Raw genomic sequence first — 27,477 nt, 5'->3', positions numbered from 1 at the left:
TTAACCAGCAAAATCATATCAGTTCATCCTTGAGTCCAAGTGAATGTTTGTTCCAAATTTGAAGAAATTCCCTCAAAGTATTCCTGAGATATCATTCGTTTCCTGCCTACATGCTAAGCTAAGTAGCTGCCCAGTCTGTAACATGGAGCCACCACCATCGTGTAAAGTTATTAATTACTAAGTCAAAAAAAATAATTCAAATGAGAGAGTAAATAATTTTATTAACATTCACAATTTTTCATCAGCCAAAAAAAAAAGAAGCTAAATGACCCGATTAAAATCCTACACACGAAACTGAATCACAAAGTAGAAACAAACGAATCGTAACTGTGGAGTTAAAGGTAAATCGTGCCAGCTGGAGCATGAAAGGGTTAATTATTCAACCAGAACACCAAAAAAAAATAGAAAACTAACGAGAGTAAAAAAAAAAAAAAAAAGCGTGAACATGATTCCTACCTATTGAGCTACATTAGTAGTGAGGTCCCTTTTTTAACCTTTTACACAAGGTGATCGAGAAGCTAGAAGGACTGAGCGGGTTGACTATCGTCGGCTCATATTAAACCTGTCTTTAGCAGAACTAGATATAGATACTGGATCAGTTTTGTTTTAACACAGTGAAATCTTTAAAAACTATTTGCATGGGTGAAATCAAAAGTCTGTATCTAGCCAATATTTCCCAGAATGCACCCCGCTCACGGACAGAAACGTCACACTCAGCTTTCTGACTGACTTTGCTTGCCTTGCCACACTTGCCGAGTCCAAACATTCAGGGGACGAAGGATCTCTAATTTTATCTTCATCTTCATTTATCTGATCTATTGCCAAACAACTGAATATCACTTTCTTCATCTGTGTTTAATTACGGTTACAGTGCAGCTTACATCGAGCCCTTCGTATCGACAGAGGGAGAGGATCCTCCGTCCTCAGTCCGCCATGTTGTGCCACATGTTTCAACGGGAGCCCAGAATGGACATAGCAAACCCTGGCTCTAGAAACAAACAAGCAGAAAATGAGGGTAAAAACCAAAACTGCTCTCGAACTCTTCACATGTCCCGTAACTTCAGACGGAACTGTGCGTTTGTAAAACTGCAAGTGACGTCACAATAAAGAGCAGCCAGATGTTTCGCTGAGGCTGCAGCTGCGTCGTACCACAAAAGCCTGGCCTCCTCTTCCTCACTTTAGAAATGTTGCACTCACCGACCGGAATATAATAAATTTTTAAAAAAGGTAGTCGAGAGAAACCAACAATCCATTTGAAACTTAAGACCGTGAATTTAGTAAGAGGGAATTTTTTTAAAGTATAATTTCACCTGAATCTGCTCTAGTTCTAAATAAAACGAACACCTTCACTTCCCTCTGCTGCTGGTTCCCTTTGTAATGACTGTCAGTTCTTTCTTCTTGTACCCTCCACTCTATATTTCTCTCTTTACATCTTTACTTTCTCCCAAAGCCATAAAAACATATTTAACAGTGTAAATCTTTGCAAAAAACCCCTTCAGATTGTTTGTCTTCAGTACCGAGAGACGAGGCAGAGCCTGTTAAAACCTGGGAGAAAATGTGCTTGTGTGCGACATCTGGTTAGAACCAGAAACAGCTGATTTATGCACCACCTCCTCTCTGGGTGAAGGCAACTCAACTGCACCTTAGAGGGGAAGAATAGAAATGCTACAACTTTCAATACTCTAAATATTCAAAATACTTCATTGCTAATCTTGATCTCTGTTAAACGCTACGACTCGCCCTCTTTCAGTCTCTGCTGGATATCTTCAGGTCGTCAGCAGCCTCCAGAACAATCCTTCACATCCACTAGTGTGCACGAGGAATCGACGGGTGTGTTTGGTGACGGAGCACCGAATACAGTTCCAGCTGAGGGAGAAACTCAGACTGAGCCAAGCACGCCACAAAACTCTGGATAGAAAAATAACAACGGGGAAACGTATCCGTTAAAGTCTCTTTCCTGGAAGGCGGAGCTACAGTCTTTGAGCGAGACTACCTCTACTGGCAGGAACCATCCAGGGGAAAGGCCCGGGAGAAATAATCCCACACGGCGCCAAGATGGACGACAGAAATTTCAGCCTTTAGTTCATGAAATGAGAATCATCACGTCCAAGTCTGTCCAGAAGCAGGCGGTCCTCAGCTGGACTTTTCTTGTCTCTGGTGATTTCATGTTTCCAAAGTGGTTAGAGAAGAAGAAGATTTTATTTCCTCCAGTAGAAGAAGCCAAACCGAGTCTTCAACATTGTGTTGTTTGTCCGTGGTGAGGCTTTCCTCTCAGTCTGTGCCGGGCAAACAGAAGAGTGCAGAGTGCAGGCTGGGGGATCCACAGTGGGCTGATGGGAGACGTCTCAGGTGCAGCACTGCTCCATTCACACGCCACTTGTGCCCCTTCCTGTAAAAACTTCAACAGAAATCAGAGGATAAAATGAATAAAAACATTAAAACGCAGCTTGTTTCAAAGACGTAGACAAAAAATACCAGTTCTGGTCTGTGTAGGTTGACGTGAAGTCCACAATGTTCTTTAGTGAAATTCGGCACATCATGAATTTAGTAATTCAATTAATCAATCAAATTAACATATAATGCAATCTAAGTTACAATATAGTGCAGGAAGTATATATTTACATATGAATTAAGCAAATGTTTAGTGTATTATCTGTATTTTTAGATTTCACCACTTGGGGGTAGCAGAGGTATAAAAAGTGAAGCAGAGCTGTGTTTACAAATGCAGCGGGTGAGAATGAGAAGTCAACAACCTCCTGATTCATTGCTGCTGTGAGCACAGACTAATGAAACTAGATGGATGAGTGCAATAAGTGCAGAGGAGCTGAAAGACTCCACCACATCAGCGCTTGTAAAGATTCACTCTTTCACTAAATGTAATGATAGACGTGTGCCAGAGGACACACATGTTAGTATTTGCTGTATAAAAGCTGTGCAGAGGATAATTGTTCCTGTTCTATAACAAGGTCAACACAACTAGAGACAAATAAAATAAGACTTTAATGTGAAGGAATAAAGAAATTCAACTTCACAAAAGAACTCTGGTCCAGCTCCTAGTTTAGTACGAAGAGAGTGAGAAACAATTCCCCGAGCTACGTGAAGAAACAGTGAAAAGCACATGAGTGTTTTCAGTTTCCCTCAGTGGAAATGATTTCAGCTCCACAGACTGGTGGGAAAAAAGTGAGTGGACGGCTTGTTGTTGGAATGCAGAGCTCAGACAGAACAAGACTTTGAAGTTAGTACACTCTGGACCAGCTCCATTAGAAACAGGTGTGTGTGTGTGTGTGTGTGTGTGTGTGTGTGTGTGTGTGTGTGTGTGTGTGTGTACACTCAGACTCATGCACAGGAGAAATATGAGTCTACATTAAAGTAACTGTAACCAGGATCTTTGTTTCTTACGTGTTCAGTTGATGAGGATGCCAGTCGAGCGTCCCTCCTCCTCTTTAATGTTCTTCAGGTTGTTCTCTGCTTCGTCCACAGTGCTGCAGGACAGACGCACAAACCACAAATTCATTCTTTAACACTGAGAGGATCAGATCAGTGTGAGCTTTGCACTTATTCATACAAATGTGCAAACCTACGTTAGGAAATCCCTGACGTCCTCCACGGTGAGGTCTCCGGTGGTGTCGAGGGTGAGGTCAGCACAGCTGAGGGGGGAGTCCAGCGGGGTGTCCAGGTTGGGAGAGGACAGGGAACTTGGGAGCTCTTCTGTTTGTCCTGTGATAAAGTTGAATAAAACTGAGTAAAAAAAGAACATTTCAAAAAGGAGGCTAGTTCGGGATTCACCGTGAAACTAGAAGCGAAAGAGCCTCTTGAAATATTTACCATGAAATGAATGAAAAGTAAAAACATCACAATATTGTGTGTGTCGCCTGCATGGACAGACTCTGCTCTGGTCGCCACAACAACCATCATTTCCTGCCAGCGAGGGAGGTGCTGGGCAGGAGAGGCAACTGGGGCATACTGAATGGTTACCATGGAGACCAGAGGGGGGACCCCTGCAACTCCTAGTTGGGGTTTAAGAGGTTCGGAGAGGGAGAGAGGGATGAAGAGGGAGAATAACAAGGGGGAGAGAAATACAAAGAAGACAGAAAAGAGAGTGTGTGTGTGTGTGTGTGTGTGTGTGTGTGTGTGTGTGTGTGTGTGTACCCTCAGCCTGACTCATCTGGTTCTTGTGGGTTCCGTTGGCTTGTGGCTGCGTCGTCATACCATCGCTGAGGAGACACATGAACGCACACCATTTACTTTGGCAGTAGATGGAGTAATGATGGAGCAATAACAGTGAAAGTATCATTTCTCTGGTTTTACATGCAGCTCAGCGGCTCACGCTGGTAGCAGCCCCAGAGAAAACATCGTGAACAATAGGTCTGTCAGCTCCAGTTGTGGGGTCCAGGGACCACCAACCTTCAACAGGCTTTAAAAGCTGTTTCTGCATTAAATTGTTGGAAATTATGATCAGCTCAAAGTGCACAAAATATTATAATCTCATGTCTTTATTGAATTCTTTTTTTTTTTTTAATGCTTATGGATAAAAATAAGTGAACCCTTGGAACCTTTAGCTGTATTTTTTTCTTTGGCAGCATTAACACTTTCTGGAGCTGCAAAGCTGCAACGAGATCAGGAGGAATTCTGGATCATTCTTCTGACAGATCTGCTTCAGCTCAGATATACTCTTAGGGAGTCTAGTATGAACATTTCTCTTGAGCACACATCTACAGCTGCAGTTGAAAGTCTTTTTAAATCATGACATTTAAAAGGTTATTTAAAAGAAAAGCATCTTAATTAAATCTACACAAATGGAAACTGTGTCTCTTAATGGCTGTTTGTGTGTGTGTTACCAGGCAGGTGTGGGTTCTAGTGATCGGTCCAGCTGAACAGAGAAGAGCGGCTCAGTGACGACCTTTGCAGACAGTGAGAACCTCTCGTACTCTGAGGGAGAGATCAGGTAAAAGCCTGAGGGGAACAACACACAAACAATAATTAGGCCATTATGAGTTGAAGTGTAAACATGTGCACATTATTCTTTTTTTTTCTATAAATCAAACACAGCTCCACTCATCTCTGTGTTTTGGATGAAGGCAGAAGTCTAAGAAGTCAAAATCTCAGAGTCTGTAAACAAGTAAACTGAGCCTACACCTGGTTTAACTCTCATCGTCTCTGTCTGCGTCGTTTTGTTTCACATAATTAAAACCTGATAGTGAAATCTTGTGACTGCGATTTCCCTTTTTATCAAGATAAACAGTCTTCTCCTCACCCTGTCCATTCTTGGTGAAGACACAGGATGCAATACCACTGATGTCTTCTTTGCGGATGCAGTCGTAACGCACCTGAAGAAAGACAAACAGTTACTATACAAAAGTAATCAAAGTCGTGTTCGTTGTAGGCGAACAAACCCTGAACATACCTGTGGTCGAAGGCCCGGTATGTTGAAGAGGTGCATGTCTCCCATGTTGGTGAGACACACCAGTGTGTGTTCACTGTAGTCTTCCTGAGCTGTGGAGCTGAAGACCACCAGGGCCACCTTCCTCACCCGACAGCCTTCATGTGCCGTCAGCTTGAACTTGGTCTTGGCGCTCACCTTAGGGAGAGAGAACACCTGGAGACAGAGAGAGGAGAGGAGGGACAACAGCAGAGGTTTTAAATTGTGACATCACGGTTTTCCACAGGAACAGAACTGAAACAACACAACCACAATATGTCCTGAGGAAATTACAAAATGTTAACTTGTAATACAAATGTAAAAAGTGTTGTAAGACCTTGAGCTGTTCCTCTGATGCAATGAGGACAGAGTGAGCGTTCGTCATATCCGGCGCGATGGCGAGGTCTTGGGAGGCTTCGTATGGGTCCGGTAAAGGTTTCCCCCGGCCGTCCAACACGCAGATCGACACCACAGGGGCCCTGTGCATCAGCTGAATCTCTTTACCCAGCACCGCCTCCACACACACGCTGCTCTCGCTTGCACCGCCCCGCTCACACGCACGTCCCGAGCCAATGCCGGGGACCTCTAGAGCGTAGGCGTACACACTGCCCGAATTGGTGCCCGCCCAAAGTGTGGGGCCGTGGTGTGTACCTGGTGCAGAAGAAACAAAATGATTAAAAATCCTGACTCAGAGCTGCATTAGCAGACTGAGACTTCTACAACCAGTACACACTCTTGACCGGTAAACAAACGCACCATCACGAAGGAAGGTGTCGGCGAAGCAAAGACATCGGACCACTCCAGACAGCGAGTCGTCTGCTGACCGGGGCTCAATCCTTCGCTGTATAGGAGCCATTTCCTCCTGCTCTGCTAAAGCAGCGTTAGCCTCTTGGACCTGCACATAACAGTGATTCAACTTAGGAAATGAATCAGTCTGTGTGCTTTGTGCATCACCTTCTCATGACCTCTCTTACCTTGCTGGTGGGTGTGGTAATGGTGCGTTTCTTCCCCGACACCCTGCTCTTGCGAATGCGTCTAAAGCTTTGCCGTAAGGACTTCTTCAAGGACTTGACCCTGGACAGTGGGCCCTCCATTGCCAAGGAGTCGTTCGGGTGCAGGGTGCACCTAGGGGCACATGAAGAAGAGTACAGTTTGGAAAGGGAACGTAGAGAAAAGAGAGGGGTAACAGACTGAGAATGAATTCTGAAACATCCTTTATTTGAAGAATAAATATCAACATCCCGAAAGCTCCCTTACCTGGCCAGCACAGCGTTTCGTCTGTGGTAGTCAAACAAGCCAAATCCATGACTTGTCCCAAAGGCGATCAGGTTCCACTCTGCATGCAGCGCCACCGCTGTAACAGAGGCGGGGGGCAGACACTGCACCAGCACCAGTGGCTGGAAGCCTGGCGGGAAGGGGGCAGGTTTGAGGCGTGGCTCCAGCCTGTCGTGGCCCTTCCAGGTGAAGCCCTCCCTGTCCTGAAGCAGATCAACCACCGACACGTCCACAAAGTGGTCCGAGTGATCGTCACTCAAACCCAACACTATCACCTGGAGACATGGAAGAAGCAAAGAAAGATCTGGGCTCATTCAGTTCTTGTAAATGTCAGTACCTGCTTTTATTTTTACACGTATAAAGAGATTATGCAGGAGAGTCTGTCACAGAGAGTGACAATAATAATGAAGCACTTTTCTCTTCTCCATAAAGTGAAACTTGAGAGCAATGAAAATCTGGGCTCCATTTCTTTGTTTTCATGTGAGCTGCAGTATTTACAGAACACACCTATTAAGTGCAGCAGAGCCTGAACATTCAATTATGTGTGTTTTCTAAATATCAGGATTCATCATCTCCAAATGACGAAAGCTATTGTTTTCAGATCATCTGAACTTTTCCTCTAGCATCAGTCCAGAGTTTCCTTTTGCCTAAATGTTAACTGCACAAAAGATATCTCACATCTCTGTGCCATTATTATCTACTGAGCAGACTGAGGCTTTCAAACAGACACATTTTTTTACCATTAACCCTCAAGATTTCCTTGTTGTGGTGGCATCCAGGGCAAAAACTACATTTCGAATTGACCTCAGAATAATACGTTAACGTCGTATTCTGTGATGTATCATCTCGAAATGTCTGAACACAGAGCTTAGCGTGTCTACATGTTACTGTATGTGCCTCTGTACCTGTCCAGCAGTTCCAGCCACAACCAGCTTGTTGCTGTATTTGCACAGACTGATCTTCTGGATGCCGAGTCTGGGGTCATCGCTGTACGGGTCGAAACAGCCCACCTGCACAAATATATTGGGACACGTGTTAAAAGAAAAACTTGTGTTTTAGGTGAATCAACATTTGTTTGTCAGTTTGAAACACTAGAGATGTGCATATGGAGGGGGGGGGGGGGGGGGGCAATAAACAACTTGCAAATTTAGTGCTCGAAAACAAAACTGTGAAATAACTTCTCTCACATTTGAGCAGAAAAGATGGCAGCTGCTGATTTGTTACTGATGCATGTTTTCAACTAAACTCTTCACCCCTGCACAAGTTCAGCTTTTCCGAACCACAGCTTGTAAAACTGTGTTGTCTCACTCGGATTAATTATCTGAACAGGCCATAAACAAATTCAGTTCAGGCAGATCAACGTTCAATGCCCGTCTGAAGCTCGGCTCGTCCTCCCTCTGCAGCAGCCCCTCTGCTCTTAATCTCTGCCAAATGCCAGGACAATCCCCCCGTTTCCCCCTCGTACGTACTCAGCAAAACATGTGCATCAATCTGTCTCGCTCTCTCACACACAGTAGGAATTCCAACAGAATCCCCTCTCGCACTGGAGCTGTGTCTTGGCAAAACAAGGAGTAGGAGAAGTTGGTCACTAACACACACACATACACACACACACAGAGAGAGAGAGAGAACGAGTGGGCTGATTGGTCTGGTTTTCATTACAGAGTAGAAAAAAGAGAAAGGCTCCTCATCCCATATGAGGGCCACATTCCTGAACATGCAGCTCTGTTACCACAGGATACATGTGGAAAGGTGGACTGGGGGGTGAATAAAAAGGAAAGAATTGAGTTAACGGAATGGGAAAATAGGCTTAAGAGGTGTGGACACAAAAACTGATTCAGTTTCTTTACTGTTAAATGCATCACTCACGATGAACTTCTTTGTTTTGAATGATCCCAGATAATTTAAACTCATCCAAACACCGACAAACATTTCCAAGTGTAGAGCCAGCTCATTTAAATATGCATTGAGTTTCTGCTTGAAGACCCATTTTCATTTTCTGTCAGCATCTACATCAAGATTCCCCCCACCACGTCACGGTTAGCCTCGCGATGCTGAATCACTTCATTTGACTTTAATTCTGCACAGAAAATAAAGCCTTAAAACTGAATCTGACTGCGGTTTCGTCAGAGTCAAGTTTTAATAACAGGAACAATGGGGTGGGTCTGTCTGAAAACCATGAAAGCATCCAGATGGGAAAATTAGGCCACAGATGTTCTATTACAGGATTGAGTGTGTGTATAAAACACAGTGATTGTTTTCTCACAGCTTGTGAAACAACCCTGTGCCTGATCTCAGAGAAAAGACTTTAACTCTCTTAAACTGTGGTTATGCCTGACGGGTTGGTCATTCCACGCACCAACTTTGACGTCTTCTCAACACCGTTCCCTTTGATTCTCGCACTTGAGGAGCAGGTATCTGCAGTTTTCTCAAGTGTCGCCACTGGGACGGCGAGCTTAACCAAGGCTCTATCCTTGCTTCCTTAAGCCTCTTCTCATGCACACCTCCTCACTTCTCACCTTCCTGAAGGGAGGCCATTCCTCCTCCTGCTGCATGTCCGGGTCATTTCCTGGGTCCTGGGGGTCGTCACAGGGGTAACAGTCGGTGTGGAAGACGTTAGCTGTGCTGAGTTTGTACAACGGCGTAAGAGCGACGCCTGATGCATCCCAGAAGCGAACAGTACCATCCTCATGTCTGTAAACACACAATATTTAAACATGCAGATATTATTATGTATAATCCCAAACTTTGGAATGCACTGCCCTCTGAGCTACGCACCACCACTGACCTGCCTCTGTTCAAAACCAAGCTAAAACCATACTTGTTTGATCTAGCCTTCAACTGAAACTGTTGTTCTTGTCTTGTGTTTGTTGTTTGTGTATGTTTGATTTGCAATTGTGAAGCACTTTGGTCAACGCTTGGTTGTTGTGAGGTTCTATATAAATAAATGTTGATTGATTGATTGATATATACACAATATATCATATATATTAGATATATTCATTTAATCTTCACTTTATTTATGAGTTTTATTTAAAAAGCAATGTTTCCTCAAAGTTCGATTAAACCAGCTGTTTCTTTTCCTTCTGCATTCTTTGCCTGCACTCGCTCTGCCAAACATCTGTAGTTAGCAAAATGCTGGCAATTATCACACGGTCTTATTATAATGGCAATGATAACAATTTCTAGTTTCAGTCACACGATCAGAAATGAAAAACAAAACATCTCCCTGCAGAGTCACTTATTAGAAAGCATCAGATTTATGCCACATGTGTCGTGACAGAAATAAAAGAAAACTAGAGGCACCTGCAGTGTGGACGTAGCCTCTGTGTGTGTGTGTGTGTGTGTGTGTGTGTGTGTGTGTGTGTGTGTGTGTGTGTGTGTACCCTGTCAACAGCAGCTCTTGTTGTTTGGGTGGGGGTGCCAGGTTCTTCCCTCCACATATGGGCCAGCTCTGCACAAACAAAGATTAGAGAAAAAGTCGTCATATTAAAAAAAGCTGCAGCAAAAACTGAAGTTTTGAAATGAAAAACAAAATGTTTCTGCAGCTTTTCATTTTCACCATGACCGAGGACCAACATTTACCGGCCTTGACACATGGGCACACCCACATGTATGAGCATGTGAACACAGAGATGCACAACTGAACAGACTGGGCCTCTGTTGACTTCCTCTGTTATAGTGCCAGCGACTGGTTTGGCCTCACACCGACAGAGGCAGCCATGATTTACAAGCATACCAGCTGTGTGTCTGTCCGTGTGTGTCTGTCCGTGTGTGTGTGTTGGCTTAATCTGCCACTGATCAAACAGCTGATCTGAGCTGCAAAGCCTTTAACTGCTCACACCTGCTCCCAAAGTTCACACACCACCAGCGGACTGATGGTCACACTTCTGTTGGTTTCCTTGAAGCTGCCAGCGAACTCAAACAAACAAGCACCATGAATCATAACATCCATTCAGTGTAATTCCTTCACTGGGATCAGTTACACTTATTATCCCGGCCAATTTGGGTTTTGGGGGGCCAATACCAATATTAGGGAGTTAAAATATACAGATATATTTAATATACATTATTAGATATGTTTTTTTTTTTAATTCTGCAATGATTCTCAAGATTACGTTACCAAAAACATTTAACCGAGGCTTGATATTTTCTATTTTTACCATAAACCTTTATACAAATCAGAGAGAAAACACAAATACAACCAAATATTTATAACTTTAAACCTAGTGTTTAAATCTAAAAACAAATAAACTTTATGTTTATGCTAGCTAGGTGACAGACAGATGTTGCTGCTGTAATGCAGGTTTTCATTTTAACTACTGTGCAGATCACTGTGGTCTTCTCACCCTGTTTGTGTGTAGCGAGCCCTGCTGTGCTTTGCCTGCGTTGACCAGCCGCTCCCACAGTTTAGGAGGAACACTGGAGATGTGACAGGAGCAGGTGATAGCTGACGAGTGGAGAGGAGCTAGGTAGGGAGTCGGCAGAGAGGGCCACCCGGGGGTCTGCAGGTCGATTACAACCAGCTCCTCTTCTAGTAACACGACCACTGCAGATGGGTCATCAAACTCTGAAAGAAGGAGCGACAAGATGAATAAAGCTGCTTGGAGGTGCATGGAGGTGCATGTCTGAGTGAGAGGCTTTGGATTATCTGCGGACTTTCTCCACCCTGGCCCCCCCCCGAGTATAAAGTCCACAGAACGTCAGGAGAATCTGATGTGAGAACACAGCAATAATAATAATGCAGAGGATTTATTGCTGTTATGATTGAGTGTGTGCAGGAAACCTCCCGCTGCGACGGGCATGTGTGAAAAGCAAACAGACTTAACTAACTTGAAGAGCTGAAGTTTGGATTTATTTCGGCCAGATTCTCACCTTTCTCCTTCTCTGTGTTGTGAACAGTGAAGAAGTCAATGACTCGGGATGTGAAGTCAAGAGTGACGTGGTCTTTGTCCTGCTGAATGGTGAGACAGTGGCGGTCACCGTAGCTGGCTCTCGGCATCCCTCCACTGTATAACAGCACCGGAGAACTGGAGAAGCACACAGAAGTTTTAAAGTATTTTATTTATGTTCATTTTATCCATCATATGGGACAACACTGCAAGACGATGACTGGAGAATCATTCTCACGTCCCCAGATAAGCATTTGAATCTCAGAAGAAACAGAATAAAAACCTAAAACAAAAAAAAAACCTGGGTTAACTGCAAATAATAAAAGTTTACCCTTTTTTTTTTTTTTTTTACTAACATGAGTAATCAACACTTAATTTTCTCCCAATTTCTCACTCAGCTAAACTAAAGAAAATAGCGTTCTTGGGGTGGGAGGCAGTAACTTTTGGATTTATGGGGACATAAAAAAAACAATGTAAAAGGGAGATAAAAAGAAAAAGAGTAGGAAAGAAAGAGTAAACATTTTCTGGTGTTGAGATCCAAGCTGCAGAGTCTGACTGCAGCAATCAAACACCCTTTTAAAGGAAAGATGTGTCACTGAAACAAGGCTTCAGCGCTCACCCCGTCTGTACTGTCCTCCACAGGATCTTGCTGATGGCCTTGCAGGGAAATGGACCTGGGACAGAAAAGCAATCATTGTGTGAATCAGTTTTAGTCTTTAGAACAATCAAGGCAAAGAGTGCAAAGAAAGAATTCACACAGTTATAAAAGAACTCAAAGAAAGTTAGGTAGTAGTCGTATAGCTGTGAACTAGCAGTGTAATGAACGTGGAGTTGAGGCAATTTGTCTGTAAATTAATTCTACAACTCTTCTAGACTAAAACTAAGTTCCTGTTCCCTGTGCCTCCTGAATTGTCACTCAACAAGAAACCTGACAGAACAGACGTCACATAACCATGACCCTAACAAAACCCACCGAGTCACAATATGTCACCAGACGTGGCTCAATTTCCCACCTGACACTCATCTTTATTTACCAAACCCCCACGTCCACCTGACCTGGGTGACCTGTGCTCCAGCGGTCCTTCATCATACATTGGCCATAAAACACTGTGTTGTGTGCATGTGTGTGTTATGTGTGCATTTCTCACCATATGGGATGTTGGAGGACATTGGCTGGTGATTGTAGGTGTTGCCACTGGAAACAGGCCACACAGAGTAGCCCCCGTCATTGTGGGAACTGACAAACAGGTTTCCAGTGCGTTCCCACACCAGGCTCTCCAGCTGCTGCAGAGGGTTCACACACACAAAACAAGCAGAGATGAAGGTTAGAGTTTTTATATAAATGATCAGAGTAAAACCTGCCGACACCTGGAGTTGACACTGTAAGTTAGATTACACTCAAGTGTATTTTTAGCAGCTAAAAGCTTGAATGATTCACATCAATGTGCATTTAACTTTATTCTGTCTTCATTCTGTTTCATCACCTCGACCAAAACATAGCAAAGCTTTTGTTTTTGTGTAAAGCGTGGCACATCCAACCCTCTCTTGTGATATGCAGCTGAGAAGGCCACCAGCCGTAGCTTTGAAACTGAAGGTTTTCCAGGTACCTGCTTGCCCAGGAAGAGCTGGTCGGCACGATGAGTGCTCAGATCCCATAGGACCACCAGGCCTCTGCTGTAGCCGATCAGAATCTTCCCTGAATGCTGAGGGTGTTCCTGAAGTGACTCCACCGGCCCTAAAGATTTCCCACATCTGTAGTCATCTGGCAGGCTGAAGAAAAGAAAACAGAAAACATCACAGATTATAACTTCCTACAGCTCAAAGAGAGAGAAGGTAGAGGAATGATCTAGTGAAGGGGTCTGGATCATTAAAGGCTTGTTGAATAAATAATAATGCATGCTCACACATTCTGGAAGATTAAATACGGACTCTTCCTCAAATCAACACTTTGAACATCTTGTTAGAAATGAAACATTGAGTGAAAGGGATGAGATGAACATGAGAACCACAAAACAGCAGCAGTCTACACCAGGACAAAACCAGTATCAGTAACGACTGGGAAGGAGTCACAGTAATTGATCAGGAGTCTGTAGATGAGCAGAGGAAGATCAAGGAGCATATCCACATCCCACGCCATGATTTCAACTTGGCCAAAGAAAACTCCACGTGGTTTTTTTTCCCGAAAGTGAAGAATGAACTTCAGTGCACAGGCATGAGCGCATTTTATAGTCTGGGCCATCGGGGAACTGTTCCAGTCAGTTGTTAGAGAGGAGTCCCAAATACTGACTTTTGATAATCAGTTATTAAAACATGAGACTGAAGAACACCAAAAAATAACTTTTTTATTTCACAAAAAACTGAAATAACAACTCAAAGCATTAAAACACGAGTAATATCATCAACACAGATCAGAAACCCTCAGTATAAACTGGAGTAATACAGCAGCCTGCTCCTCCAACAACAACAGTGAAATAAACATCAAGCTGGAGTTAAACGGCTGGCGCTTGTGAACTAGACATTCCTCAGAGGCAGCAGAGGAATGTGGAACAGGACACACCCTCGAGATGTCAGAGGATTCCCTCGGAGACGGACAGGGAGAAGACTTAGGAGGGAAAACAAAGGGAGCAGCAGAGAAAGACATGGCATGAAACAAACAGAGAAGGAAGGCCATTAAACTTGTAGTTTTCAGGGCTCTTGGTTGTTGATGAGGCAGAACCAGACACCCACCCACCCACACACACACACACCCACAACTCTGGCTGCTTTTGTAGGGTTCACTGAGGAAGCTCCTCTCTCCGGAAGCACAGAGGCAGAAACACTCCCAACAAAGCATTCCACTGTCTCCGTCTCTCCGTTCACAAGTATTTTCAGGGAATCCAGCATCCTGCTACATAGTCCCAGTGATGAGCCTCTGTGTGAGTGTGTGTGAGTGTGTGTGTGTGTGTGTGTGTGAGTGTGTTTAAGTGTGTGTGTGTGTGTGTGTGTGTGTGTGTGTATTCACTGGAGAAACAGCTGAAACACTTCCCCAACCGGAACACAGCATTTTGGCCGCCGGTACAAAGCCACACTGTCTAAACACACATGCCTACGCCTTATCAGGGCCCTTGTTAGGCCTCAGTTCTGCCCAGTTCCCTTAACAAGCCTGGTTAATGAGGGGTTCGGCCGACCAGTCAGACAGTCGCTCACACAGCAGAATAAATAGGAAACACAACAGAAGCTCTGTGATGCTCTGTCACTGAGTATCACCACAGGAATGCAGCAAAGAAGTCGACAGCATGAAACAAGAAAAAAAGTTTAATAGTATGCACAAAAATAAAATAGACACTACAACAGGCATGTGTAAACATTATTTTCATTGTGCAGCTTTGTGTGACGCGTTTTCAGTTTATTTTGAGGATATGCACGGTGCATCGGTGTTTTTCTTGAGTTCAGTCTAATGAACTTTCATACATGGCTGCACAAGACGGCACGATCGCTTGGCGGCTGAGTGAATAACACATCACAGTCCTGTAGCCCTGTAGAAAACATCATTGTGTCTCTCTGTTTATTTGTGACAACAGCTGGTCTTTGTTTATGTGGTTTTCCTGTGTTTTGGTATTTTCTGAAGCATCAGCCTTTCCCGTTTGACTCATTATGTAAGTTTGCAGAGTGTGCAGCTGGTGTTCACGCAGTAACTGAGCCTGTTTCAAGGTTTCAAGTGCCTGAAAACTTTCTTATTACTTCCGTCATGGAGATCATGTTTTTGCCCGTATCCGTTAGTTTGTTGGTCAGAAGTTACTGAATGGATTTTTTTTTAAACTGAGGGCAAATTTCTTCTCACTTTCTTTATCCCAGGGGATAATTCATGAACAGATTCAGGGAACTGATGTCCATGAGTGCATGCATCTGGTGCAGCTTCATGGAATTTAAGGGAACTGTTGACGGAGGTTTGTGCTTTATTCAGTGACATTGCTAATTCGTTCAGATGTGAATGTTCATGTGTAAGGGCTGCTGCACACTAGAGCATTTTCAACTCTTGACCGATTTTAAAAATGCTGCAGACCACAGACATAATGACAGATTTAACCAATTTTTAATCTTATAATCTTCAGAACACACACACTGAAAGATTTGGCCAGAACGTCAGACCACACACTTGCCATTTGTAGGAAACAATTTCACAGTGGACGATCGCAGAGACTTGAAATTACACAGAAACTTGCAATATCTAGGCGCATATCCACCGCGTTCTGAACTGGAGTGTTGAACACTTGCATGATTAAATGTGACTTCAGAAGAAAAACAAACATGGGGGAGGACTGACAAACCAAAGCTTGACTGATATTCCCTGCATACATCATTTCATTACACTGCACTTTTCCCGCAAACTCCTTGTCCAAATAAGAAACATCTGTTGCAACATTTTCACTAAACAAGTGACTCTATCTCAATTCTGTGCTACTTCAAACAATGAGTACACCAGCACAACCAAATACATCAGTATCTGCATCTGGGTCCTTGCTCCTCGTTCACACCACATCCACAAAACATGCTCATACTCAGTACGACTTGAAAACTAGCACCAACATCATCATTCATCAGTTTTACAGGATGGGATGTCTCAAGCGCCTTTTCCTGTCCTCTGAAAACCTGAAGACCTCGTTGTTCTCATGGTCCCTGAACCACATGACCCTGACCTGCCTGCTTGCTGCGAGGGTCAACGAGGAAATTTGTCTCTGCATGCATGTGTGTGTCTGACCTCCTCAGCTGGAGCAGAGTGGAGGAAACTACAGAGAAGACATACTGTGACGGGGATGGCGAAGAGAGAAATGACTATTAAGGGACTAAGCCAGAGATCCAGTGAGGAAAACTGCATTAACGTCCGGGCTAAACATTGAATGTTTTATATATTGGACTAATTAATTCCGACTCCAACTTATCCACCTGCAGGGTCACAAAATCAGCAGCATCAAACTGCAAACGTGTGTGATCCCACTATTTATCAGAATTTACCAATTTTATCTGTCTACTTATATTAGCTGTCTCACCTCTGCGTGACCTGATCCTGGAGCAGCGTCTGGTCGTCTTTCAGTGACAGGCGGGGCAACTGCAGGAAGTACACGCCCCCTCCTTCAGTTCCAATGCAGAGCAGGTCACATGACCTCAGCAGCAGGAGTACAGTCACCCGAGTAGCACTGCGAAGATGATGAAGAGGAGGAGGAAGAGTGAAGCTGCAGGTAGATCTGAATTCACTCTTTAACACAAGCTAATGATAAACACATATTAATGAGACCCTCCATTGAGCAGCCGGGTTGGAAGAGGGGGTGGCACAGATTATTTGAATTGAAAAATTCCTCGTAAAAAGGTAAAAAAACAATATTAACATCTCAAACAGGATAAACAGGCTTCATCTACCTGCAGCTCTCGATGCCAGGTCTTCCAGGGAGGCTGTAATTGCCCACTTCTTGGAGAGAGGCCACACCCTCTTTCTTAACCCCTCCCACATCTCTCGGGGGCCCGGCCAGGAGCTCCCACAGGTGAATGGTGTTGTCATCCAGCAGCGACAGCAGCCGCCCCTTCAACCACACACACACGTCACACATCTGTTTGACCGCCACTTCATTTTTGCTAATGTTGCACAAACTCACCTGTCCAGGCAGGAAGTGGATCTGTGTGACCGCAGTGGTGTCCTGGTGAAGTCCGGTGAACTCCACACCAGGGGCCCCGTAACTGTGAGGATCCCGTCAAGGAAATACACGGCATGGAAAAACTTTACATTGTTCGGAGAAGTTATCCACCAACCCACCACCAGCAGGATAGAGAAAATTGGTTTGGATATTTTGCCTTTCCCATATAAAGAACAAAAGATTGACCAGGTCAGACGTGTTCACCAGAACATGGAAATGCCCACAACATTGATGCGAGGAGAGACTCCTCGGTCTCGTACATAATCCGCAGCAGAAACCATGATGTTTTTGTTGACACTGACAGACGTTGGCTCTTATCGCCAAAACCCTCCAAAGTCTCATCATCTTTCCGAGCAGACATCTTTGAAACCTCTTTTTAATCCTGAGATATTGGTATTCTTCCAATTTCATGCCCCTCGCATATTAAAAGCAACATCATATTTAAACTCAGATATTTTCATTCTCACATAAAGCCCCTCAGACTTGAGGGCATGTTCAACTGACTCATTAAACATCTCATACTAGACCACCAAGAACAAACAGTATTTAAGAATAATCACAATGTCTAACGTTTAAACAATACAGATACAATATTTATATCTGTGAGTTTCACTGGAGAAAACTCAACAGAGAATCAGGACCTAGGACGACTAAAGATATTGTTCTCCTCCCTGAGGTGAATTCGGACTGTGTGGAAGGTCATGGGCTTCAAACAGAAAGCACATACCTACGTCTCCTCCAGACAGACTCATACTGTGTAATACAATTACACAGTGTTGACACACACTGGTGACAGCTCAGCACCGTCAAGGTTTTTCCACATGACACGAAAACCAGAAGACAAATGTCTAAGAGTAGAATTAAAATGTGAACACACTTAAAACTGGTCATTCTGAGCTGTAACCCTGAACCAACATACTGGTTAGGTGTAATAGCAGGACACTGAAACGACGCTCATTGCAATTACCAGCACCAGATGACGCAGATGCTCAGAAACCAGTGCTCTGTATGTGCGAATGTGTATAATCAACAGTAATCTTCACACAGCCCTTCCTCCGCAAGCCCAGTAAATAAAGCTGAGCTGATAAAATAAAGACGACGCTCAAGAACTGTGACGCCATGAACACAATTAGTGAATTCAAACTGTGTTAGCACACACCCGCTAGCAGCCAGTTCAAATAAGCCTGCAGGAATGTGGGTTAAAATGCAGAATAATAGGGAAATATGAGGGATCTCATGTTTGTATACGACTGTGTACGGACATGAGTGCTGCTTCAGAACTGTCTTCTTTTATCTGATATTAAAAATATATTTTAACCATATAAATATCCCCCTCTTTTCATGTTTTTACTCTCATTAGCGTTGGTCTTTTTTCTTTCCTATTCTCATGCCCGGGGAAAACTTTCTGCATTTTCAATTTTCCCACCCTCTCTTTTTTCCCCCACCACTCTGTAAAAAAATCTAAATAGAAGTCAGGGATATTCCTACAGCACCATTCTCCAAAACTTAAATCTCTCTCTGTCCTGATCCCCCCGGAGGCCGAGCTGAGTGTTATACCAGCATTCTTTCAGTGTTGTCACTTCCTGCCCCTGCGTTTTATTTGCCGCAATAATACATGCCTCAGTCAGCTGGAGGTGAGTGAGAACATTGACTCATGGGGCACGAACCACAAGTCCACATAATGGCAGCAGAGATATGAGAAAAACAAAGATATGAGAGAGACGAATCAAATACCGTCAGAGAAATTAGTTAAATATTCTACTGCCTGAGGGGAACAGATTGACATTTTGGGAAAATGTGTTTTCTTGCAGAGGTAGATGAGGAGATTTATAAAACTCTCACGTCTGACATGCAAGCTCAGTAGATTCAGCCAAAAGCAGATTAGCAGCAAGAGATTTCCCGGGTCAGATGCGTCTCTGGCAACAGGAAATGTCTCAAACATAAACAAGGGTGGTGTCTGCCTAGAGCAGCAGGAAGTTAGACATGACGTAAATGTCTTCTATATGTATGTCACCTCTTTTTCATCCTGACATTTATATTCTTTGTTGTTGTTGTTTTTTTTTAAACTTTTATATCTATTGCATGTTAGAAACGTCATCACCACACCCACTCGATCACTGTGACTTTTTGCTGCTCTGGGCTGACACTGGGCAGAGCAACTTTTCACATACAAGCCCCTCTGGAAAATTTCAAGAAAATATCAGTGCATGTCTGAAAGCATTTGATGTGACTGAGGCTCCTGTCATCCATCGACGATCCCTCTTTCAAAGTGATGTGTTACTTTCCCTCCTGCCATCAGAATCATTGGGGCCTGATCATTGTACATGCTAAAGAACATGACTGGAGTTTAACTTTTGAACCGTCTCAAGTGACAAGAGAAAATCATAGCTGAGCGAAAAAGATCAGAGCGACTGAGAACAGTTGGGCAGTGGTGGTTTGTAGCAGTGTCCCAGCTATGTAATAATGACCGCAGCATTTCCATCACAAATCTACACAGCAGTTCCTCCTAATTTAAGCTGGCTGTACAAAAAAATAGAGCAAAGAAAGCTGTCAGCATGTAGGGAAAAAATAAAACCACTAATGACTATTTAAGACTGTCAGAGCCTTGACACTTGGCTGGTCTTTAGCACCTTTGACAGGAACCAGGCCACCACCGTCTCCCATTTCAGTCCACAGACCCCAAATACATATGTCTGACAGTCAGAGGAGCTGTAACGCAGAGCAGAGGTTTGTATTATAAATTAAAGTGGAGACAAATGAAATGTGTGACACGAGGAGGTGAAAGAGGAAGAAAAACTCCCACATGGTTCACAAATGACAAACACCCACATTTCCTGGTCGTGGTGATGTCAGAGGACAGCTGGTGGAGGGATTCCCGGTGATGATGTCACCAACTCCTCACTCTGAATGACTGTTTGCATGTGTGTGTGTGTGTGTGTGTGTGTGTCCACTGCATTAAGCTTCCTGCCCCACTCGATCTGCTCACTGGTCAATGCTACAGGTCCTCAATAGTATCTGGCAGTTATGTGCGTCACCCTAACTGCCTCACGCTGCCATGACATAATCTTATTTAATTTGGTCATTTATCGTCTTCTACATTTCAGCATAACTCAACCATTGGTTGTTGAGATATTTCTGTCAAAAATAGAAAAATAGAGAATCGGCCAACTGATATCGTCTCAGTGGCTCTCCTCTGTTTGAACTGGGCTCTTACCGGTTCCCCTCCTTAGTTATTCAGATTACACTTCTGACGAACGGCTGATGGCTCTCCTATTTCAAAATACACCACATGAAACTATGTTTAAATGCAAGACATCTGGAATCAAGTACATATTATGTATATAAAGAAATTCCAAATGAAAGCTGATGCCTCACAAGGAACATCAGTGACTTATTCAACAGTTCAACGACACACACACACACACACACACACACATACACACACGTCGGTAACACCAAAGGCTACAGGACGTGAAGAGTCTCCTGAATCAAATGCTCAAATTGAAGATGAAATGAAGTCTAAAGCAACAAGCACATACTCAACCTTTCATACCTTTCACTTACTTGAGCAAGTCACACGAAAGGTTCAGAAAAAGGACAATTCTACACGATAAGAGACTTAAATCTCTGAGCAACCTGCTGAATGTCGCACTGGTTCATCAGTGGAAACCATTCATCAACATGCATGTTCTGAATGTATGACAAAGATTTGTCTCATCGGTCACCAGAGATCCCTGAAATGAAAAACAATGAAGGCCTACAGTAACTCATAATCACTCTCTCTCACACACACACACACACACACACACACACACACACACACACACACACACACACACACACACACACACACACACACACACACACACACACACACACACCAATTGCCCGGTGATGCAGAGAGAGAGCGTTAGCAAGGATAAAGCGATTTCACGGTCTGAATACAGACAAACAGAAGGCATTGTCCTCAATGCGGACACACAGACAACAGCCAGCACACCCTCGAACACACACACAGGGGCGTGTGTGTGTGTGTGTGTGTGTGTGTGTGTGTGTGTGTGTGTGTGTGTGTGACAAGAATTGACAGGAAGGGCGGATGGATCACTAAACCCAAGGATGAATGTACAAGTTCCACAAACAAAGACAATAAGACATTTTAGGCCAGAGAAAAGGTAAAAAAAAAGAAATTTTTAAAAAGTTTATAAAAGTAGTTTTAGAGTGTGCAGTCTTATCATCTGAGGGATCTTCTGCAATCATTTTCTCCAGCTGCCTTTCCTCCCAACAAACACAGCAACACACACACACACGAATAGTTACAAGCTCTTCACATGTCTGGCAAAAGGCAGTCTACAACAAGACAAGCCAAACAACTCCACCCACCCACTAGAGAAACAATCCGGTCTCATTTGCATCCTCTCCCTCCGCTAGTACCTCTCCACCTCCCACACTCCTCTTTCTGTCCCACTCACTCAATGCATGCTCTCCCCGACACCGCAGCAGTCAAACTACAAGTACGACTGTCAGGTCAGCAACAAAGCACACGACAAACTATAACAATATACATTACGACTGTATAACTTCACCTAAAAGTTAGTGAAACCTTATATTATAATAAAGGATCTTATTCGAAAACAAATGACCTAAAGGGGAAAACATAACTTGACCTTAAATCAGATTTCATGGATTGCACTGGTGCTAATAGAAGACCTTACGTCCAATTTGCTCGATTACATCAATGCGTTGTTCTGTTAACAACATTTCGTTCAAAGCAAGGCTGTGAGTGAGTACAGTCTCAGAACACAACCGTAAAAAACCCTGCAGTTTTAAATGAAGCTAAATCATTACTCTATATTTCTTCTTCACTTCCTCTTCTTATGTTCAGCCTCACGCTCTCTCACTCTTTCAACACTTCAGGCCTCGATCATTCAACTCTGACCCGCCAGTTCAGATAAATGTTTTCTTTTTGGTTTTCCTCATCTCTCATTGAACAAACTATCCGCTCTGTCCAACTCGCCGAGACCCCCCACCCTTAATCTCAGCAGACAGACGGACCTCTCCAACTTGTTGCCAGCTGGGCGGGTGGGTGAGTGTGTGTCAGTAAGTGTGCATAGATGTGGGGGGGAGGCTGAAGAGGACGGCATGGACCAAAGAGAAGGAAAGAGGAGGGTGTGTGTGTGTGTGTGTGTGTGTGAGATGGAGAGGACAGAATGAGGAGGAGGAGGCAGATTTAAAGATCCTGCCAGTCTTCAGGAATATCAATGAGGATCAGGCTTTAACCAGGAGACCCGAGTGACTGAACGGACAAAAACACAAAGCTAGAAAAAAAATAAACATGACAGGCGGAGTGAGAAAAAGTGAGAGTAGAGGACTAAAAATAGTGTAGCACACACAGTGACGGATAAATTACTTTATATGGCGAATAAATGGAGGCAGTGTGTGGGTGAGAGGAGGAATAAAAAAGAAGAGGTGAAGAGTGGGAGGAATGCCACAGGCTGCATTGCAATGATTTGCTCGTAACCTTGCTATTAAATGCTGCCTTATTGGACACAGAGAAAAAAAAGAATACATGAAGTGATATTATAACAGCTGTACATGAAAACATTAATGTGACAAATGAAAAGCTGGAAATGTTTGTGGGAATGACAGGAAAAGCTGCAGCATAATTTTAAAGGGGAAGTGGGGGGGAGTGGTACCAACAAGCACATGGGGAATTCACTGTTTTGACCACAAACTATAATAATGGTGTTGACTTCGAGGATCGGTAAACAATTCGAGATTCCTTCACGATAAGCTACAGCAGCCGACACGGTCAACTCAGTTCACGGGTCACGCAACTATGGAAAGTCAGTGTTTGTCTGTGGTGCTTCACTGCAGGAGAGCATGAATCACACCGTGGCAGTGCAATTTCTTTTGTTGATCAGGCCACGGCAAAAATCAGACGACAACCCGACGACATGAGAAAACACTGCTCGACCACAGTACTGACAAAACTGGTCAGCTGCGGCTGAAATCTGAAGGGATGCACACAAAGAGATTTTTTTTGGTGTTACAGGAAAATCACAGAGTACGTGTGTGTGTGTGTGTGTGTGTGTGTGTGTGTGTGTGTGTGTGTGTGTGTGTGTGTGTGTGTGTATGTATGTGTGTGTGTGTGTGTGTGTGTGTGTGTGTGTGTGTGTCCAACAGGATGTCACACAGACAGAGGGAGAGCTGACAGCTGGAGCACACCCACAAATACACAGATCAAAGCACTGCAGAGTGTGTGTGTGTGTGTGTGTGTGTGTGTGTGTGTGTGTGTGTGTGTGTGTGTGTGTGTGTGTGTGTGTGTGTGTGTGTGTGTGTGTGTGTAAATATTAGCTTGGCTGTTGTCTCACCGATACTAAAGATTCATGGTCACAAAGTTTCAGTGTGACTCAGCACATAAAATCGAAGCCCATAGTTTCACATCAGGTGTGTGTGTGGTCCAAAAAAGACAGACAAAGGACAAAAAGTTTAAAGGTAAATTTTAACGTTATTTATAGGTTTGGCTTTAGGTTTAGGGTTCAGCTAGTAGTAACTATGGTTCAGGTGTATGTGCTCAGCAGGAGTTTTTGACCTTTTTACCTATAGCTGACTCGTTTATATCACGATTCATCTGTGTGCTGAGCTGCAGACTTTTAAAACCCTCCAGTCTTCAAGCACTTCTCATCCCAGGCAACTGCACTGGTCGTCTTGGAAACCAATTCAAAAGCTCCCTTTATTAAGACTAGACTCAGCAACAAAGCTCTTACTCACCCAATCTCTCTCTCTCTCTCTCTCTCTCCCTCTCCCTCTCACACACACACACACATACACACACACACACACACACACACAGAGGGTTAACCCAGGGCAAGGCAACATGCATTCCCTGACAGGAGACAGACTCTTAAAGATCACCCCACCACCCCCACATCATCTCTGTCGACATATACACACACACACACACACACACACACAATAAAACTCCACACCACATCGTCCCCTTCCCTCTGCTGAGCCCCAGTCTGTGGTTGAAGCAGAAAAGTCTCAGGGCGTAATATGACTCTGCTTTTATAAACATGCAGAGAGCGAGAGAGGGAGAAAAGGAAAGAACAAGTGAGAAACTCGAGCAAGAGGCTGAAACAGAGCACATGTGGAAAAAAAAAAAGTTCATACATGGCTGAGAAAATTTTTGCAAAATTCCACTTCTCCTTTGTAACTAAACTCTAAAGCTCCTCCGCCAGACTTTCTACTCCACTCATCACACACTGTGCACCACTGCTCAGGCATCAGTGTGTGAGACTCCAACCACACATCTGGCACTACGGGCTGGAAGGCTGTGTGTGTGTGTGTGTGTGTGTGTGTGTGTGTGTGTGTGTGTGTGTGTGTGTGTGTGTGTGTGTGTGAGTGTGTGTTTCACTGTGCGCAGGTATGCTGGGAAGCTCGTCTAGGTCAAACCAAAGTCAGTCAGTCTGTGAGATTATCAGGGAATGTGGAGAGAGACATACACACAAATATTTGTTCAAAATGAAGGCTATCGCTTCAACTCAACCTCAGAACAAAACTTTAAATCTGTGTCAGTCATCAGCTGAAGCCCTGACATCATCAGAGGTGAAACCATCAGGTGAGGAATAAATCCATCAATCATTGGAAGAATTTTTCAAGCAAATGAAATTGTGGTTCCCTCCCAAGAATAAACAATCCAACTTTCACATTTGAGAATTAAACAACCATCAAATATTTGGCTTTAAAAATATCCAGAGATTAATCAATAGAATAGTTGTTGTCATTCTAGTTTTACCTAAATTATATTCGATGTCTTGCATAGCTTAAAGACAATATTGGGAAATCTTTCCAATCAAAGACAGTAAAAATAAAATAAGCATAATATTCGTGGTAGAGACCAACTGATGTAATGCACTTAATGTGTGAGACAGGATGCTGCGTTCAGTTACATTCCTGCAAAATTACTTGTTGTTTGAAAACTTTCCAGGTTTTCCCTGTGGGTATACAACACATGCTGACTTTCCAGAAATTCCAACAGCAGCTGGAACCTTGTTAAAAAAAGTAGGCTGTTGCATTATCAGTCATTTTGTTGATATACCCATGTTAGTCTAGCTAGGTTGCCTCTCCCCTCTGTCTCTTTCACACTCCCCTGTCTTTACTGCCTCTGTTTATTGCCATCTCTCCCCTCCTCCATTTCTCCCTCCATCCATCTCTCTCTCTCTCTCTGAGGTGCAAGCGCCTGGTACCACCAGTCTCTCTCTCTTTCCCTCTCTCTGAAAGCTGCCTCTCAGAGAGTCGATTCACCAGTGTGATGCATCTGCACACACAACCAGAGGCATCGAACTAAAAACAAATACTGTGATTACTTTGGCAGATATTGTGATGATCGTAGTCGGAATAGTAATTTTGCAATTTGACTGAAATAATGATATTTTCTGACGTTTCTACCAAACAAGCATGTTCACTTATGTCTGGAGAATATCACTGCTCCTGTGATGTGGATTTTACACTAAACCACATAACATTTCCAGCCTCCCTTCCCACTGATAGATGTCTACATACTGGTTAAACAACCACAGTTTGTACGATTATACATTACAATCCAAACTCTGGTATGTCTGTGTTGATAAATCCCTTTGCGTGCTCTCTACTACAGCTCACAGATGAAACATGCGAGACCAACTTAAAACATGTGAGGCAAAAATGCGAGACCAACATAGTAAAAAAACACGGCACGCTTTAAAGTGTACATGCTTTGACATTTTTTGAGGATGACAATGGTCTGAGCTGAGGCTCACCTGCTTCATCAGTAAACAGGGGGTAACCCAACACTGAGCAAACCACAGCACGTCAACAGACTGATGTTTAGCTGCTGCTCTAATTACAGAACCATCGTTATAATCATGGCCCTGGGCAGACGTTGCGTTAACACCCGTCTCAGGTGATCTGATCCCAAGTGGACAGCTCTAAGTGCAGGTGTGAATGTACCCAAGACGCATCGGAGATCGGATCACTCAGACCACATTCAGAGGCGGTCTAAGAAACCCAGTGCTACGTTCTTTTATCTGTGTAAATGCGTCCTGGGCAACAGGAAGCTCAGCTGACTTCTACTGATCAGCTAGTTTCATAATGACACAAAATGATTGAGTTTCCCATGCATCGTTTTATTTGCTGCCACTGCCACTATATCAACATTTAATTTTTGACTGACATGCAGAGTCAAATTACAACTTTGTCCTCAAGTACACCATGAGCCAAACCACTACTCATACCCAGAACAGCTTTACACAATGCTCCAACTCATCCTGTTTTGCTAAAACGGACGGGGCCTTGCATCGTCACCACCAGGGTTGAGGGTTAGATTCCAACTGACCACAAACTAGAAAAATGCACACATGGTATTTCTGAGGTTTCAAAGTTTGAGGGTCTTGGTCTAATTTCCATAGTTCTGGCCAAGAGATCAATCAACCATGACAACATTATACTCATCACGTGAAGTGCAGTGAAGTTATGGTGACAACATTGCAACTGAGTACTGAGAGGCAGCAACAACAGCACTCAGAGGATCACTTAAGTGGTAAACAAACCCCCATTTTAAACGTATTATGCAAACCACCAGAAACTGAGTGCACCTAAAATAACCACTGCATCGAGAAACACTGTTCTAACACTATACTCCAGGAACAACTGTAGGTCAGAATATGACAGTATTTACAAAAGACAGTTTGGGTAGTTATTCCAAGTTTGTTTTAGAAATGGCACCATATTCCTAGATATCAGTTAAACAAATAAATAATATCTAAATAATGGACAACGCAATTATAACCTGTTAAAATCACAGGCATGATTATGAAAATATAATTTAGAAACTTTAACAACCAGTTGTGGTCAGTTTAGTAGTGACTGACAGATAAGTCATGTTCACTTCAGTGGTGCAGACAATGCCACTTCCCAGAAACACAGACCGAACAAACACACTGTTTGACTGAACTGATGTTATATTAACAGCTCTGCCGCAGATACAGCTTATCATTCAAAAATAGCTTTGAGCAAGAAAACCAACAGTGCTTTAAGGAAATAGCAAATGCAGCACCCACCTCACAGCTCAATGAGACGAAAATAGAACCAGAGTGTGGAACCTTTATGTAGACGTGGTGTTATTTAAAATCACAATGACAGCTGTGGTTTCTCATCCTTAAACATGCACAAGGGACCAAATCCT

The 27,477-nt window shown here is 43.5% G+C and overlaps 1 protein-coding gene across 1 annotated transcript in view; it reads right to left on the bottom strand.

Moving 5' to 3' along the window:
- Window positions 1-201: 201 nt before the first annotated feature.
- Window positions 202-27,477, bottom strand: part of llgl1 (LLGL scribble cell polarity complex component 1) — a 30,597-nt gene continuing 3,321 nt past the window's right edge. The window contains exons 3-24 of the mRNA XM_069524523.1: window positions 17,214-17,295; window positions 16,981-17,141; window positions 16,614-16,760; window positions 13,194-13,356; window positions 12,735-12,870; window positions 12,206-12,260; window positions 11,570-11,724; window positions 11,044-11,264; window positions 10,081-10,148; window positions 9,214-9,388; window positions 7,600-7,704; window positions 6,677-6,969; window positions 6,394-6,544; window positions 6,176-6,314; window positions 5,757-6,070; window positions 5,405-5,596; window positions 5,255-5,327; window positions 4,839-4,953; window positions 4,150-4,214; window positions 3,582-3,717; window positions 3,400-3,482; window positions 202-2,398 (exon numbers count right to left, since the gene is read on the bottom strand). Coding sequence (XP_069380624.1) covers window positions 3,404-3,482; window positions 3,582-3,717; window positions 4,150-4,214; window positions 4,839-4,953; window positions 5,255-5,327; window positions 5,405-5,596; window positions 5,757-6,070; window positions 6,176-6,314; window positions 6,394-6,544; window positions 6,677-6,969; window positions 7,600-7,704; window positions 9,214-9,388; window positions 10,081-10,148; window positions 11,044-11,264; window positions 11,570-11,724; window positions 12,206-12,260; window positions 12,735-12,870; window positions 13,194-13,356; window positions 16,614-16,760; window positions 16,981-17,141; window positions 17,214-17,295 — 3,025 coding nt within the window. The 3' untranslated portion in view covers window positions 202-2,398; window positions 3,400-3,403. The remainder of the gene's footprint in view (window positions 2,399-3,399; window positions 3,483-3,581; window positions 3,718-4,149; window positions 4,215-4,838; window positions 4,954-5,254; window positions 5,328-5,404; window positions 5,597-5,756; window positions 6,071-6,175; window positions 6,315-6,393; window positions 6,545-6,676; window positions 6,970-7,599; window positions 7,705-9,213; window positions 9,389-10,080; window positions 10,149-11,043; window positions 11,265-11,569; window positions 11,725-12,205; window positions 12,261-12,734; window positions 12,871-13,193; window positions 13,357-16,613; window positions 16,761-16,980; window positions 17,142-17,213; window positions 17,296-27,477) is intronic.

This window comes from Paralichthys olivaceus, chromosome 5, assembly GCF_024713975.1.
Source record: "Paralichthys olivaceus isolate ysfri-2021 chromosome 5, ASM2471397v2, whole genome shotgun sequence".
Lineage (NCBI taxonomy): Eukaryota > Metazoa > Chordata > Actinopteri > Pleuronectiformes > Paralichthyidae > Paralichthys > Paralichthys olivaceus.
The sequence above is the reverse complement of the archived record's forward strand: the minus strand, read 5'-3'. Positions and strand labels throughout refer to the sequence as shown.